The 14,954-nt window shown below is 48.3% G+C and overlaps 1 protein-coding gene across 2 annotated transcripts in view; it reads left to right on the top strand.

The window, feature by feature from the left end:
* The first annotated feature begins 4,080 nt into the window (after window positions 1-4,080).
* The window catches only part of FBXO31 (F-box protein 31), a 45,147-nt gene continuing 34,273 nt past the window's right edge, over window positions 4,081-14,954 (top strand). For both annotated transcript variants that reach the window (XM_047846219.1, XM_047846218.1), the window contains exon 1: window positions 4,081-4,449. In XM_047846219.1, coding sequence (XP_047702175.1) covers window positions 4,101-4,449 — 349 coding nt within the window. In that variant the 5' untranslated portion in view covers window positions 4,081-4,100. The remainder of the gene's footprint in view (window positions 4,450-14,954) is intronic.

Here is a 14,954-nt window from a genome sequence, read left to right as displayed (position 1 = left end):
TATGCTAGTTAATATAATCAGAGTATGATTTATTTTTAAAAGAATAATATAAATATTACCGTTTCTTAAGATAATCCAAATAAAGTGTAAAAACTAGAACACATGTTTCATTTAAATTTATTCAATGCTTTCTCCAGGAATCTCACGGTGCTTTTAAATTATAGAATTATTCTAGCAAGCCAGATGGTGTCAGTTTTAAATAACTCCGACCCTATTCCTTTTTCTATGACATGAAATGACCATAATTGTGGAGGAAATAAGGTCACCGCTAAAAAATTGAACATGATGCCCCCAGCATTAGTGATGTAACGTGGCTGTAAGTCATGCCGTCCGGCTATTTCTAAGAATCTGTTAAATGAGGCCTGAAACATTAACCGCAGGGTAGGAGACCTTGTTTTTGCCACACACAACATGGAGGACGAGTCACACCAAGAAGTTGTTCAGCACCTCAGGCCTGCCCGGCCCGTCCCACCTCTCCTCTTTCTGATTGGAAGAGATACTCCGGCCTGGAGGATGTCTGGGCACTCATTGGCCAGTTGTCCTATCATTCCCGGGTCATCTCTTTGCTCTTTAGAACAAGTAAACAAACAAGTATTGCTCAAGAGAAGCCCAGGAGCTATTCTCAGAAAGGATTTAGTCAGGAGGATTTTGGAGTTGACCCTCAATGGACCGCAGTGTTGAGGAGTGTCTTCGCTGGCTCCCGGGAGCCGCTGTCAGCAGCCGCCAGAGGCACCGCGTGCAGCGTGCTTCCTCTTCCCGGGAAGCTGTCTGTGACAGACAACTTCAGAAATCAGCAAGCGAGTGCATGCAGGAAAGCCATCATAAATCACTCTCATGATCTAACATTATTTCTGAAAGGGCCATGGACAGCTGATTCGGCGCTCCACGGGTTTTTTGTTTGATTATTCGTAAATTCTGAAGGATTGCGGTTTTTCCAGCTTTTGCCCATATATGGGACTCTTAAGGGAGGCATCTGTTGAGAGTCTATGCGCCCTCTTATTTTAAACTGTAAACCTTTTGTTTGGCCTTTGAATATTTCCCCTTTCTATCACTTTGTTTCTTCTGAGCAGGGGAGTAAGATTCCATTTTCAAATCTGGATTGTGAGAACCAGCGTGGGTAAAGCTAACAGTTTATTTAGGTCCAAGAAATACTGCTTTCTAGGACTTCTGGGCCAACCATTTTTTTTAATGTTTATTTATTTTTGAGAGAGAGACACACACACACACACACACACACACACACACACAGAGTGTGAGCGGGGGAGGGGAGGAGAGAGAGAGAGGGAGACACAGAATTCGAAATCAGGCTCCAGGCTCTGAGCTGTCAGCACAGAGCCAAATGCAGGGCTCGAGCTTATAAGCAGTGATACCATGACCTGAGCCAAAGTCCGAAGCTTAACTGACTGAGACACCCAGGCTCCCCCTGGGGCAACCAATGAAAACAACAATCCTGCTCTGTAATCTACTTATCTCCTTAGATGTTATCAGTTCTCTATAACAAAGAACTCATTACTATAGTCTCATCCCAGTGTTAAAACAAATGATCTATTTTATCTGTTTTTTTTTTCTCATTTTGATATGAACATGTCCTCCTTAGTGTTCTTTGTATGGGATACATTTCTGTATAAGGGATGATGAAAGTGTTCACGACATACAAAACTTTTCCTGTTCGATGTGTAATAGTTATCTGCTATCCACAGCCTTTCCTCTTGGGTTCCTTTCTGCCAACAGGGGTTACCCAAGCTCCCACAGCCAAATGTTTCTTTCTATTCTCGTTAGCACTAATTCAGTCCTTGCACATGTTGGGGTGGCTTATCGTATACAACCTTCTGTTAGTCCTGCCCTCAATATAGCTAGGCCTTCCTAACTGTCCAGTTACCGACTCCACACTCTAAACAGAATAGTTTCACCATTCTTCTAAAGATGGGAATTTAACAAAATTATTTTGTACGTTAGTACAACTCTAAGCTCCTCTAGGAGAAAATTGCCTATGGGAAGGGGTAGATGGATTTAGGAAAAAAAAAAAAAAACAACAACACTAAATGTAACAGTGGCAAAGATTATGCCTTGGAAGCTATGGAGCCATGCCAAACATAGCACGTAGGCTAGTCAGGCATTCTGCAAAAGTTTATCACGTATTTCTGCTTGCTGAAATACTTCCTACCTTGGATCATAATGGTGACCCACCAGGTTTCTCTAAATCTGTGTGGTTCCCGTTTCTTTTTAGTCTTGTAGCCAGTTTTTTTCATTTTTTCATTCAAGAAACATTTAGTAAACATTCATTGCGTGATGATGTGTGTTGGTGTATATATCACATGACAAGGGATACATCTAGGGAGATTGGTACAAAAGGAAGCAAGTGTTTATGATAAAACAATGTGATGGTGCTCCTTCCTAGGAAATGCCATTTGGGGACAAGTTTGGGGGGGGGGTTGGCTCTTTAATGGCACAGACAGAAGAGATGGGTCTTCCTGGCAGAGGAGACAGCTTGAGCAAAGTCAGAGATGTTAACTAGGCTGGTGAGCTTTGAATTATCAGAGGGCTCCCCCTAAGAGCTGGGTGTGGGCACAGGCCACAAGGCCAGACCGGGATTTACGCATGGTGTGGTAAGGAATCACTGGGGCCATTAAATACCTTTACATAGTTGAGTGCCACAGTGAGTCTGCTTTGGCTCACGTGCTACTATTTGAAAGAATAGAGTTGTGATGCCAGCGTGGAGACTGGTCTGAAAAGCAGTCTAGATGGAAAGGCCAGTTGGGTGTTGTTTTTCAGTTGCAGGTACCCAAGGTTTGAACCATGATTTACTGTTTAGTTATTTTTGTTAGAAGATGCACTTCCTCTATTATCAGATTCCAGGGACCAGGGGAGGCAGCCCTCTTTCCGGCCTTGAGACTGCTCTACAGAGGTGATAGTGAACAGTCAGGAATGGTGGAAACTGGCAGGGTCATTAGTTTTCTATCTGATTAGCAAGACCTCAAGCTCTCCCAGAAACAGTGGGGTGGCCAGGGGATTCTTGGCGTCCCTTAAGACCCTGGGCAGTCCCAGCAGCGTTCGCAGCTTTGTTGTAGAGCGGTTCCTGTAACCACACCCACACCCCCGGGGCCTGACTCTGGAAACAACTAATAACTACAGTTTCTTGTTGTTGTGAGCTATTTAAGGTAAGCCACTGTCACGGGAAGGCTTTGCATAGTCTCTCCAGTTGGGCCCCGCCTTCTAGAACACACGTGCCCTGGAGCACAGTAAACAAGGTAACTAAGGGCGGAACCACTTAGGGACAATGCAGGAGTCGGTGTTTGATTCAGCAGCTAGCATGATTTCCCCTTTCATTGCGATAAAGGAAGAAATGAGTGAATGTCAGTTTTTAGATAAAAGAAAGGAGGCTGATTGGCACAATCGGGGTTCTATTTGGTTTACGTGGGCGGTTTCGGGCGCTAGACAAGTTTGCACCTATCCCCCTGGTCACCTAATCAGGCCTCAGGCCGTCCTGGGGTAATTCTTGGAGTCATGGTGGTGTGTGTTGTGGGGATTCTGGAGGGTCCCTGGGGCCGTCCACGGCGGTGGGGGTGGGGTCCTCAGGGCCGTCTTGGGGGGTTCTCATGGGTCTGGGGAACCTCCCGGGGACCTCGGGCCGTCTTGGGTTCTGAGGGTAACCTCCGGGGGGGTCCTCAGGCTGTCTTGGGGGGTTCTGGATGGGGACCTCCGGGGGAGTCCTCGAACATCTTGCGGGGGTCCTCCGGCCTTCCTCGCAGCTGCGGTCAAGCCAGCCGGCATTCCACGGCGCCGCCACCCCTGTTGGCGCAGTGGGGAGGGCGTGAGCCCATACTCTGGAGGTGGCGAGTTGGGTCCTCGAGCACGTCCTCAGTCGGGACGCGGCTACCATTGCCCGATGTTAATGGCATTGTTTTCCCGTGCCCGGTCCGGGCGCGGGACCTGGGCGTCAGGTCCCGGCTGGGCCGCGGGGGCCTGAATCGCTCACCGCTCGGTGGGCGGGGTCGGGCGGCGCGGGGGCGGGGCCCGTCGTGTTCCCGGGGCGGGGCCCGGCCGACCGGCGGCGCGTGCGCACGGGCGGCGGCGGCGCCGCGGCCGTCCCTCGCGCCGGCATGGCGGTGTGCGCTCGCCTCTGCGGCGTGGGCCCGTCGCGGGGATGCCGGCGACGCCAGCAGCGCCGGGGCCCGGCTGAGACCGCGGCGGCCGACAGCGAGCCGGACACGGACCCCGAAGAGGAGCGCATCGAGGCGGGCGCGGCGGCGCTGGCCGGGGCGGGGGGCGGTCGGGGCGCGGGCCCCTCGCCGCCCCCGCGCTGCTCCCTGCTGGAGCTGCCGCCGGAGCTGCTGGTGGAGATCTTCGCCTCGCTGCCCGGCACCGACCTGCCCAGCCTGGCCCAGGTCTGCACCAAGTTCCGGCGCATCCTGCACACCGACACCATCTGGAGAAGGCGCTGCCGGGAGGGTGAGCGCGCCGGGGGCGGGGGTCCTGGCGGGCGGGGGTCCCGGCGGGCGGGGGTCCCCCGGAGGGAGGGTCCCGGCCGGGCGGGGGGCGGTGACTCCGGGGCTGTCTCCCACACTGCCGGGGCGCGGAGTCTGGGAGAGGTGGAGTCCCCGCAGGGCCGCGGAGCCGCGCTCTACCCGCCCTGGGGGCCCTGAGCGGGGGTGGACGGGTCCGCCGGCCTCAGGGACAGGACGGTTGACTGTGCTGGGGTTAGGGCTGGGTTCAGGCCAGGGAGTAAGCTGACGCATGTGGGCATCGGCCTCGTTCCCCAGGCCTCGGGGGGCGGAGCTGAGCAGAGCGAAGGGGGTGAAGTCGAACGGTTTGGGGAAGCAGCCCGAGCCGGGGAGTGTGGAGGGTCTCCTTAGGGGCGGGTCTGTGGAGGGGCAGGTGGAGCGAGGGTTGAGTTCCCTCTCTTGGATGCTGGTGGCTGTAATGACGGTGGCGAATAGTTAGTTTTGTAACAAATCCCAGGAGGAAGGGTTTACTTAATCCAGAGTTCCAGAGTCTCTGGACAACGTTTGAACGTTGACAGATGCCAGGTGTTCAGTGAGGTGTCATGTTTTGGTAAAAAGGATAGGTGAGAAAAAAATCCGGACAATGCAGAATGGCAGAAGGAAGAAATTAAAAATCATCAGAGATCCCTGCCATCAAAGATAACCCATTCTTACAATTTTGGAAAACGTCTCTCCGTATGCACATGTAGAGTCCTGTACACATTTTTACTTAGATGGGATCGTACCATGTATATTCTTCTAGAGACAGTTTAGTATAGGAAAAGCTTCATGGTATGTCTCTGCGTGCACGTGCCACAGACTAGTTAGTCCCTTACCGGTCGACTTGTGAGTTTGCAGTTTTTCCTGGTCATAAACAGTGCTTGTCAGGGCTGCTTTTAAGCAGATACTGTAGCAATTTATACGTCCATGTGTCTTTCAGGACCTCTGCGATTGTCTTGGTAGGGTGCACGTCCTCGCAGCACGTTGTGGGTAGTGGAGTGTAACACACTGATGGCACATAGACACCCACTGCCCAGCCCCTGGAATTTGCACCCCCTCCCACCCCAGAGGGTGCCTGAGAAGACCTCTTTCCCCAGATTCCACCCCCACCCCTCCCCCCAACAAGGGGGTTAGTCAGTCATATCTCTGCCGTAGTGTTCAGTGGTCAGGGCTCTGGATTTTTACTCAGCGGTTCAGGCTCTATTTATATGCTGTGAGATCTTGGACATGCTGCTTCGCCTTCCCAGGTATTTGGGAAATGCTGCTCCCTTAGGGTCACGTTGAGGGTTAAATGAGATGATGCATGTGAAACTCTCACCCCCTGAATGGTAATGTTCTATTATGGGGCCTCTTGGCCATTGTATTTCATGTCTTGTGATTCCTTATTTGTGTGTTTTTGTTTTTGTCTCTTAAGACAGTCTATTTTTGTAAGGACAAATTTGTAAGAACTCTCCAAGTATTAGCAGTATTCACCTTTTGTCTTATATGTGGCAAGTGCATTTCTTTTGAGATTTTAAAGTAGAGGCAAAGAAAGTTCCCCTTTCTCTTTCTCTCTGAACTCTGTCTTTTCATTTGTTTTGCTTTTTGTACACCTGTAAGACCCAGATTGGTCACAGGTGTTCCATTGTGCTTTGAGAAGTTTGTCCATCCTCCAGACGAACCAGTGTGGTGCTTTCCGATGGGTTTGTCTCTGGGGAATTGTAATGTGGCTAGCTCAACTCTAGAAACAGAGAGTAGCGAAGACTTTTGTGTAATCAAAAACTCAAAGGTATGCCACAGAGCAAAACTCACTGAGGATAGAGTTCAGGGTGAATTGCTAGAGTCGCTAATGGAAATATAGGAAGTCCTGATGCGGTTGTGGAAGGTAGTTGGGACAGAGAGAGGACTATGCAGTCCCTTCCTGCTGGGGCGCTTCTCAGTTCAGCTTTCCTGGGACAGCAGACCATGTGGTAGAAGGAAGGTTAACTGGGAAAGTTCTCATTTTGAGAAATTAAAAAAAAAAAAAGATAAAAATGGTAAAACGGGGTGCCCGGGTGGCTCCGTCGGTTGAGCGTCCGACTTCGGCTCAGGTCATGATCTCACAGTCTGTGGGTTCAAGCCCCGCATCGGGCTCTGTGCTGACAGCTCAGAGCCTGGAGCCTGCTTCGGATTCTGTGTCTCCCTCTCCCTCTGCCCTTCCCCTGCTCACGCTCTGTCTCTCTCTGTCTCAAAAAATAAATAAATGAATAAATAAAATGGAAAAACAGGCATATTCCTAGTCACCCCCAATAAATGTTAATTCTTTTGTTATATTTGGTTTTGATTCCTCTACCTTTGTAATTTTTTTTTGATTGTTTAAATGTTTATTTATTTAGTTATTTTGAAAGAGAGCAGAGGAGGGGCAGATAGAGAGGGAGACAGAATCCCAAGCAGCCTCCGTACCGTCAGCACAGAGCCAGACGCCGGGCTTGATCTCAGGAACTGTGAGAGCCAAAACCACGAGTCAGATGATCAACCCGAGGGATTGAACCACCCAGGCACCTCTTGACCTTTTTTAACAGAAAACATCTCAGCTGATACTCAAAGTCGTCCCTTCTGGTCAGCACTGCCCTTTCTACTCCAAGAAGCAGCCGCTGTCATAGGCTTAATTTACTAGTGTATATAGGACATATACATCTGTATATAGCGTATGCTAGGACATTGTCCCCAAATGTAACATTTGTGGTGGTTTAGTTTTTAGAAATATATCCTCTGTGAGTATCGTACATCTGCTTTTCTTCCCCTTGTGAACTTCTGTTTTTAAGTTCTGTCCATGTGAATACATTTAATTTTGGTTCACTCTTTTCAAGTGCTGTGTGGTGGTTCATCATTTGGAGAGACCACACTTTGTCGCTTCTCTTATTTTTATTTCTTTCTTTTACTATATATAGCATACAATGAACAACACGTTTCCTTGAATGCAGATAACATACACGCAGAAGTAGTGTTGCTGGGGCAGTGGGCTGTGCGATTTGCACTTTTGCTAGGTACTGCCCAGTTATTTCTGGGCTTGATTTTAGCTGCTTTCACACCTGTCACTAGAGCATGGACAGGTTAAGTCACAAAAGATGAAATACAAATGTTCATTATGCATCATTACAAAGTTGCAGTCATTTCTGGCCTAGCTATTTTAAGTTATTCCATTTAATCCAGTATCTGCCAAATTCTTTCTTATCTGAAAGATCCATTTTTTAAAAAAATTTTTTTTTCTTTTTTTTTTTTTTTTTTTTTTAAATTTTTTTTTTCAACGTTTTTATTTATTTTTGGGACAGAGAGAGACAGAGCATGAACGGGGGAGGGGCAGAGAGAGAGGGAGACACAGAATCGGAAACAGGCTCCAGGCTCCGAGCCATCAGCCCAGAGCCAGACGCGGGGCTCGAACTCACCGACAGCGAGATCGTGACCTGGCTGAAGTCGGACGCTTAACTGACTGCGCCACCCAGGCGCCCCTGAAAGATCCATTTTTTAAAAGTTTATTTATTTATTTTGAGAGAGAGCGTGTGAGCTGGTGAGGGGCAGAGAGAGAGAGAGAGAGAGAGAGGAGAGAATCCCAAACAGACTCTGCACGGTTAGTGCAGAGCCCCTGTGGGGCTCAGTCTCACGACTGTAAGATCATGACCTGAGCCAAGATCAGAAGTTGGGTGCTTAACTAACTGAGCCACCCAGGCGCCCCTGAACAATGCATTTTTATTTATTTTAATTTGCATGTGCCTGATAACTAGTAAGGATGCACATTTAAAAAAATAATTATTGGCAGTTTGGATTTCTCTTGTTTGCCTATCCTTTTTGCTCATTTTCTCCCCTATTATTTTTCTTACTCTTTTGTGGGTTTAATTTATTTTACCTGGATCGATTTCTGTTTACTATATTGTAAAACATTTTCATGTAGTCTATAGTCATTTGCAATTTAACTTCATTTATAATGACTTTTGTGAAAGTTACATGTTAATCAGATTCATGAATTTTGGGTTTAAGTAATGATTTTCATCTCAAGGTTATGAAGATGGTTGGCAGTTGGGTCTTTGATTTCAGTAGTTCATTCTGGTAGCTTGAATTGCAGGCTCATTTATGTCAAACATTGGACTCTTGGCAATCCTATATGGTATACCTAGATGTGTCATAGCGTTAGTCGAATTGTGATTGAAATACATATACACGTATAAGAATAGTCATGTATGAGACAGGCCTGATTTCACTTCTCTTAATTCCCAAAGTTCTTCTTTCCTGAACTAGACATTTGGTTAAGGTGAGTGTTCATAAGGCCAAAGTGGCAGGTCTATTTAGGTAAAAACCAAAGTACTCCCAGCTTTGGTGATCAGGAGGCTGGATCTCAGGCTGGCTGAGAAGGTGAGTTGTCCTCGTCCCCTCAGGTTTCGTGAATGGAACCTCCAGGTCTGGCCCAGCCCTGACAGGAGTATAATGGTGCCTCCGTTTTTTAGTGTCTTGGATGGGTGAGACTAATTAGTGAATTTGCATGTTTACATGTTTGCTTTCTATCTTTTCATTGGATTTTCCAGAACAGAAAACAACCCACAAAAATGGGAGTGGGAAAGAGGATACCATACACCTGTGTTTTCTTGCTTTATAGGATTTAGGGCCATGATTGACTTTCAGGGTGCAGACAATGCCTGCATGTTTAAAATGATAGGATGATTTTGCAAGGGGGGAGGGTCGGGGGGTAGCACTGGGAACTGAAAACGAGGTAGCTCTCTATAATGTTTGGTGAGATGTTCACAATTTCCAGTGTCCTAGCAATGAATCAGTTATTTGTATAGAACTTTGGCTTTTCTAGTCTGCTGCTTATTGGAGCCGTTGGATCAAATATTTTCTAGTGGTATTTCTCTGGGCAGGTGAAAGAAGGTTGGTAGGGAGAAGCCAAGCCTGAGCTCCTAATTTTGGGGTTCGCACATAACAACTGGCTGGCTTACAGGAATGGGATCAAACCAAGCCCGGCCTCCAGGGCGGGTGCAGGCCAGGGCCAGGGTAAACACTTTTTGATGCATCATCACTCCTTAGGCTGCAGGCCTCCTGCAGTAACTTACGTGTGGGGCTATAAATAAGTCATCACTTCTCGGAGTTCTGAGGGCGAAGCCAAGTGCGTTATTTTGCCTTTGACCCTGACGAGGCTTTTCTTGGTTAATACTTCACCATTTAGTTGGTGAATTCAGAGGTCCACATTCACACCCTAGTTCTTAATCAGAATAATCAAATAATAACAAAAGACAGATTTAGAATGCGTGTGTTTTTCCCCTCCCACACTGAGCTGTAAATATTCAGACATAAGGATTTCATATCATTCAGCTCAGTACCTGCTGGTGTCAGGGTTTGAATTTAAGATATATATATTAGATATATATGTATAATAAGATATATAATATATATAATATATATAGTTAAGGTATATATATTATATGTGTATGTATAATTTGCCCATTTCTTCCCTTGATGGTAAGTTTTTTTGACACATAGAATGATATTTGGGTAATATTTTGATCTGTGGTAAGTCTAAAGTGGGTTTAGATTCTGTCATGATTAGAAATAATCCGTTTCCAATAATGTATGATCTTTTTGACAGAAATGGGAAATCAAAAACCAATATTTAATTCTGGTTTTGCAATCAGAAGAAAATGCTATTTCTGTCCTATCTGATATGCTGATGCAAAATATGAGCAACGTGGCTTTTGTTAAATACGGTTAAAATTGGAAGGTCGTCTTAGGAAGAGGTGAAATGGGCAAGCTGTATGTTATAAGGCTGGCTTCAGGGATATTTTATGATTACTTGTAAAGCAGATCCTAGTCCACTGGTTTTGGTGGTGGGATGGGCAGGTCAGTGAACTGTTCCTGTAATAGAAACGCACGTGTCTTAACCGCGAGAAGGGGAGGCCAGCCCCCCTCCGGTACATGCAGCAGGATTTCAAAATTTGAGGGGAAAACCTTTATCTTTTTTTCCTGCTTTACCAATTGAAAGGACTCTAGTCCTCTGTGTTTTTGCAAGTTGAATCTCATATGGTGCTTTACAGAGAAACCTTTGCTTTCTGGTTAGCAAAGCAGAAAAGGGTATAGGACAGTGGTGCATCATAGGGGAACATTTTTTAGGCTTCGTCTTTTTGACCTTAAAAAAGTAATCTAGAAAGTGAACCTCGTACCCAGAAAGCATCAAATAAAGATGTCCCCCGACCATATTTAATTAGATAGACACTGGTACCTTGCCAAAAAGAATCGATTGGTTGTTAGAAGTCCAGGCACTGCCATTTTTACTGTTGCCCTGTGTTTATAAAATGAGTGTGTAACACGTGTGAGGCTCTGACTTTGTCTTTCTGGCTGGAAAGGGCTTGCAAACACAAGGGTGTCTTTGGGACTTTGCAGAGGAACAAGCGTCCTCTGCAAAGAAGGCCCTTTCCCCAAGGCTAGCGGGGTTTGGAACTCATGAGTCAGCGTCCTCTGCCAGCGACACCAGCACTGTCCGCCCGGTGGCGATGGAGAGGCTCGGGAACCTGAGCTGGCCAGGCCTGCGTGTGGAGTATTAGTGGAGGAGCAGGGACGTGTCAGAAACACTAGACAAGGTCCGGGGAGGGGTGGCAGTGACTGCCCCGTCAGGCTCACGGGCTTCTCTCCTGGTCTCATCCGTGGGCGGCCGGGCAGGGAGTGTGGGTGTCTGAGGGTGACAGATGGGCCTTCCCAGGAGTGGGTGTCACTTAGCCAGCAGGTGGGTGCCTGTCGTGGGAGGCGGACTGGGGTCAGAGCCCTTAGCCCGTTGGCACTGAGATTGCTTATCTTTACATGGACTGAACTGGTTGAGAACAAGTCACATGAGTCATAGGCGGTGTCAGCCGTCCTGGGGAAGTGTTTGTTTAAGTGTCCCGAATAGTCCAGGTGTTTAATAAGAAACACCTGTGGGCTGTGTCCATGTTTTGGGTTTTACAGTCTTTCCATCCTAAGATGAGCTGGCTGCAGAGTTTTTCCAGATCTGCTACATTATTAGAGAGAGAGAGAGAGAGAGGGAGGGAGAGAGAAAGGCATTTCATGCAGTTACAGTAATAGCTAAGCGAAGCGGGGCACTGGAGAACACATGGGTTTCAGGTCAGTGGTCTGTCGTTGGAGAGGTGGTCCTGGATACTGGCACAGAGCAGCGGTGTTGGGAAACCCGGGGACTGGGTGCCCAACTCCCCTGTCCTGCCTGGGGGAGATCCCCCTCCCACCAGCCCCAGCCCCCAACTTTGTTTTTAGCCTCAAGTCAAACTTGGAGCCATACTTTATTAAGGAGGGTGTTTCGCTCCTAATTTAGTGCACACAAAAATCAGTCTTACCAGTCAAGCCATCTTAGAGTTTTATTTAGAGAACCCTGCAGCGTGCGGCAGGTAGGAAGGAAATCAGCAGCCTCTGGTCCACCTTCCGGCCCTTCTCCCTGCTTGTCCAGTGACATGTCTGGTCACACGATCCTTTCCTCCTGCCTCTGCCTCACCTGGTGGTGCAGTGGCCTCCCTGGAGCCTCCGCCTGCATTTCCAGGCACATCTCTGCTGGCGCCCCCACGGGTTAATGGTCCTCTGTGGAGGCTCTGTCCTTGCTGCTTTTCTACCTAGACTCTTCCATGCCTTTTTGTTTGTTTGTTTGTTTTTGGTGCTGCCTGTGGCCTCCCATCACTGCTGCCGTCCAACTCCCTCCAGGGCTGGGGGACAACTTCCCTTTCCAGATTTGTCTTGTGTGCCCATCGGCTCGCTGCGGTAGCGTCTGAGTGCGGTGCTGTCGTAGCGTGAACGGGGAGGAGGAGGCTGGGTCCCTCCGTGGCCGCCTCTGGCACTGATGTGGCACACGGAAGAATGGCGCTCCCGTTCTTGGTCCCCTTCTGCTCTGATGTGTGTGCTTATCTGTCATGGCTGGCACAGGGACTGTGTCTGTTAATCTCCACCTTCCCTTCCAGGGAACGGGCCTCTCAAGAAGCAGAAGTGTGTCTGCTGGTTTCTGCAGGGGTGAGGGAGAGGGAGAACGCTTCTAGCCCACTCTCTCCCACCCATAGAGACTGACCAGAGTGCCGTGTGGATGGGGAGTTTTTGGGAAACCCCATCATACAGCCCGGAGGTCGTTGGAGAGGGAATGCGTGGTGAGCACTTGGCAGCCCCTGGCAGTTAGGTCACAAGAGGCTGCCGCTTGTGTTGGCTTGACTTGGGCCAAATCACTGGGCTGTTTTTTCTCTTGGGCAAAACATTTTTCAGATAGCTTTTTGGTAAAAAAAAATTTTTTTATGTTTATTTTATTTTTGAGAGAGAGAGAGTGTGTGGGAGGGGCAGAGAGAGGGGGAGACACAGAATCCGAAGCAGGCTCCAGGCTCCGAGCTGTCAGCACAGAGTCTGACGCGGGGCTCGAACCCACGAACTGTGAGATGACGGCCTGAGCCGAAGTCGGATGCTCAACCGATGGAGCCCCCCAGGCGCTGTGGAAATTTTCCAGTTGGAATACTTGAAGTGGCAGTTTACTTTTTTTACTGTGGTGAACATACACATGCAACAAAAACTTCCACTTGGGCTGTTTGTAAACGCACAGGTCTGTGGCACTGAGCACTTTCACATCATTGTGCAGCCATCACCCCTGCCCGTCTCCAGGACTTTCCCTTCTTGCTCAGCTGTGCCTCTGTCCCCATCACTAGCTCCCCATTTCCTCCCCCAGCCCCTGCAGCCAGCGTTCTTCCGTCTGTCTCTCTGAATCAAATACCCCAGGGAATCCTGCACTATTTGTTTTCTGGGGACCAGCTTGTTTCACTGAGCATAAGGTCCCCAAGGTTTATCCATGTTACAGCAGGTGACAGAGTTTACTTGCTTTCTAAGGCTGAATAATATCCCGTTGTGTGGATGGCCCACTTACCTGCCTTCTGGATATTGTGAGCAGTGCTGCTGGGAGCGTGGGTGCAGGGGCCCCTCCTTCAGCTCTTTTGGGGATGTATCCCAGATGGAGAATGAGAGCAGGTCCTGTGGTAATTCTGTGTGCCCGTACTTTTCCACATTTTATAAATTTCCTCAAGCCCAGCTCCCCCGTTTTTCTCCCCCTCCCAACCTCTTTTTTTTTTTTTTTAATTTAATTTTTATTTTTTATTTTGTGGCCATCATTGGAGTAGACACTCTCAAAAAAGGAGTCTCTTAAGCTATTTTATATAATAGATAAGCAAGGAAACCTTTTTTGTAAAAAAGTTTTTTGTTTAAGCCATCTCTATACCTAACGTGGGGCTTGAACTCAACGACCCCGAGATCAAGAGTCGCATGCTTCACCAACTGAGCCAGCCGGATGCCCCAGCAAGGAGACTTGAATCGCCAGCCTTCCACCCCAAATCCAGTACTTGAAAAGCAGCCGGAGGCATCCTGGTTTGGTGTGCTAGCTTTCAGTCATCTGGGACAGGGTCTGTGCCAAAGGATGGAGGTCACACTTGATAGTTTTTCTAGAAGCAAGGGTACATGGTGCTGGCCAGTCTGCAGGCCCTAAAGGTATTTTATTTTATTTTATTTTATTTTATTTTATTTTATTTTATTTTAATTTTATTTTAATTTTATTTTAATTTTATTTTAATTTTATTTTTGAGAGACAGAGTACAAGTGGGGGAGGGGCAGAGACAGAAAGAGGCGCAGAATCAGCCGCAGACTCCAGGCTCTGAGCTGTCAGCACAGAGCCCGACGCGGGGCTCGAACCCACTCGAACCGTGAGATCACGACCTGAGCCAAAGTCAGATGCCCAACCGACTGAGCCACCCAGGCGGCCCCCCTAAAGCTATGTTAAGGGCAGTTTCCCCTCATGACTTTTGGAAGGTTTCTGGAACAATCAGAGGATGTGGCATTGTTCTTATTCCCTATTCAAGAGAAAGATTTTCCATCAGGTGGAAAATAATCAAACATTTCTCCGAGGCACGGTTAGGTCAGAATGGCATTATTCTGCCTTGGTGGATTTGTTAGGGCCTTTAGGGAACATTAAGAAAACCCCGCTAAGGATTGCTGTATTTATTAGCACTGCACCCTAATTTTGCTTTTCTTCTGATTGCTGGTGGGGTTTTTGTGGACACTTACTGCTTGTGCAGCTTCATAGCCCGTGCGATGCCAGCCAGCAGTGCTGTGCCCTCACGCAGCGCACAGAAAGCTGGTGATGTGGCCGTTGTGGCTGCAGTCCTTGGAGCCATTCGGGAGGTTGGTTTCTGTCGCGACGGAGTGTGGGTTGGACTCTGACGCAAAAGCCATGTCAAGTCACTAGCCTTCGGCGACCTGGGCCCAGGGAGCAGCATCAGTGCCTCACGGAGGCCTGGCCGTTGACTTCCCGCTCTCACATCTGTGCCCTGTATCTGACCCTTGGCACCGAGGGTGCCAGTGCGCGTATTATAGAAGCGTGCGGTTCACGGAGGACCACCGCCACCCCCGCCCCCTGCAGTCACACCACTTGGCCAAGGAGGCGGTAAGAGACTCCTCATTGTCCGTCACCGCACG

The sequence above is a fragment of the Prionailurus viverrinus genome, unplaced genomic scaffold (assembly GCF_022837055.1).
Source record: "Prionailurus viverrinus isolate Anna unplaced genomic scaffold, UM_Priviv_1.0 scaffold_38, whole genome shotgun sequence".
Classification (NCBI taxonomy): domain Eukaryota; kingdom Metazoa; phylum Chordata; class Mammalia; order Carnivora; family Felidae; genus Prionailurus; species Prionailurus viverrinus.
Note: the sequence above shows the minus strand (reverse complement) of the source record. Positions and strands in the feature narration are given on the sequence as shown.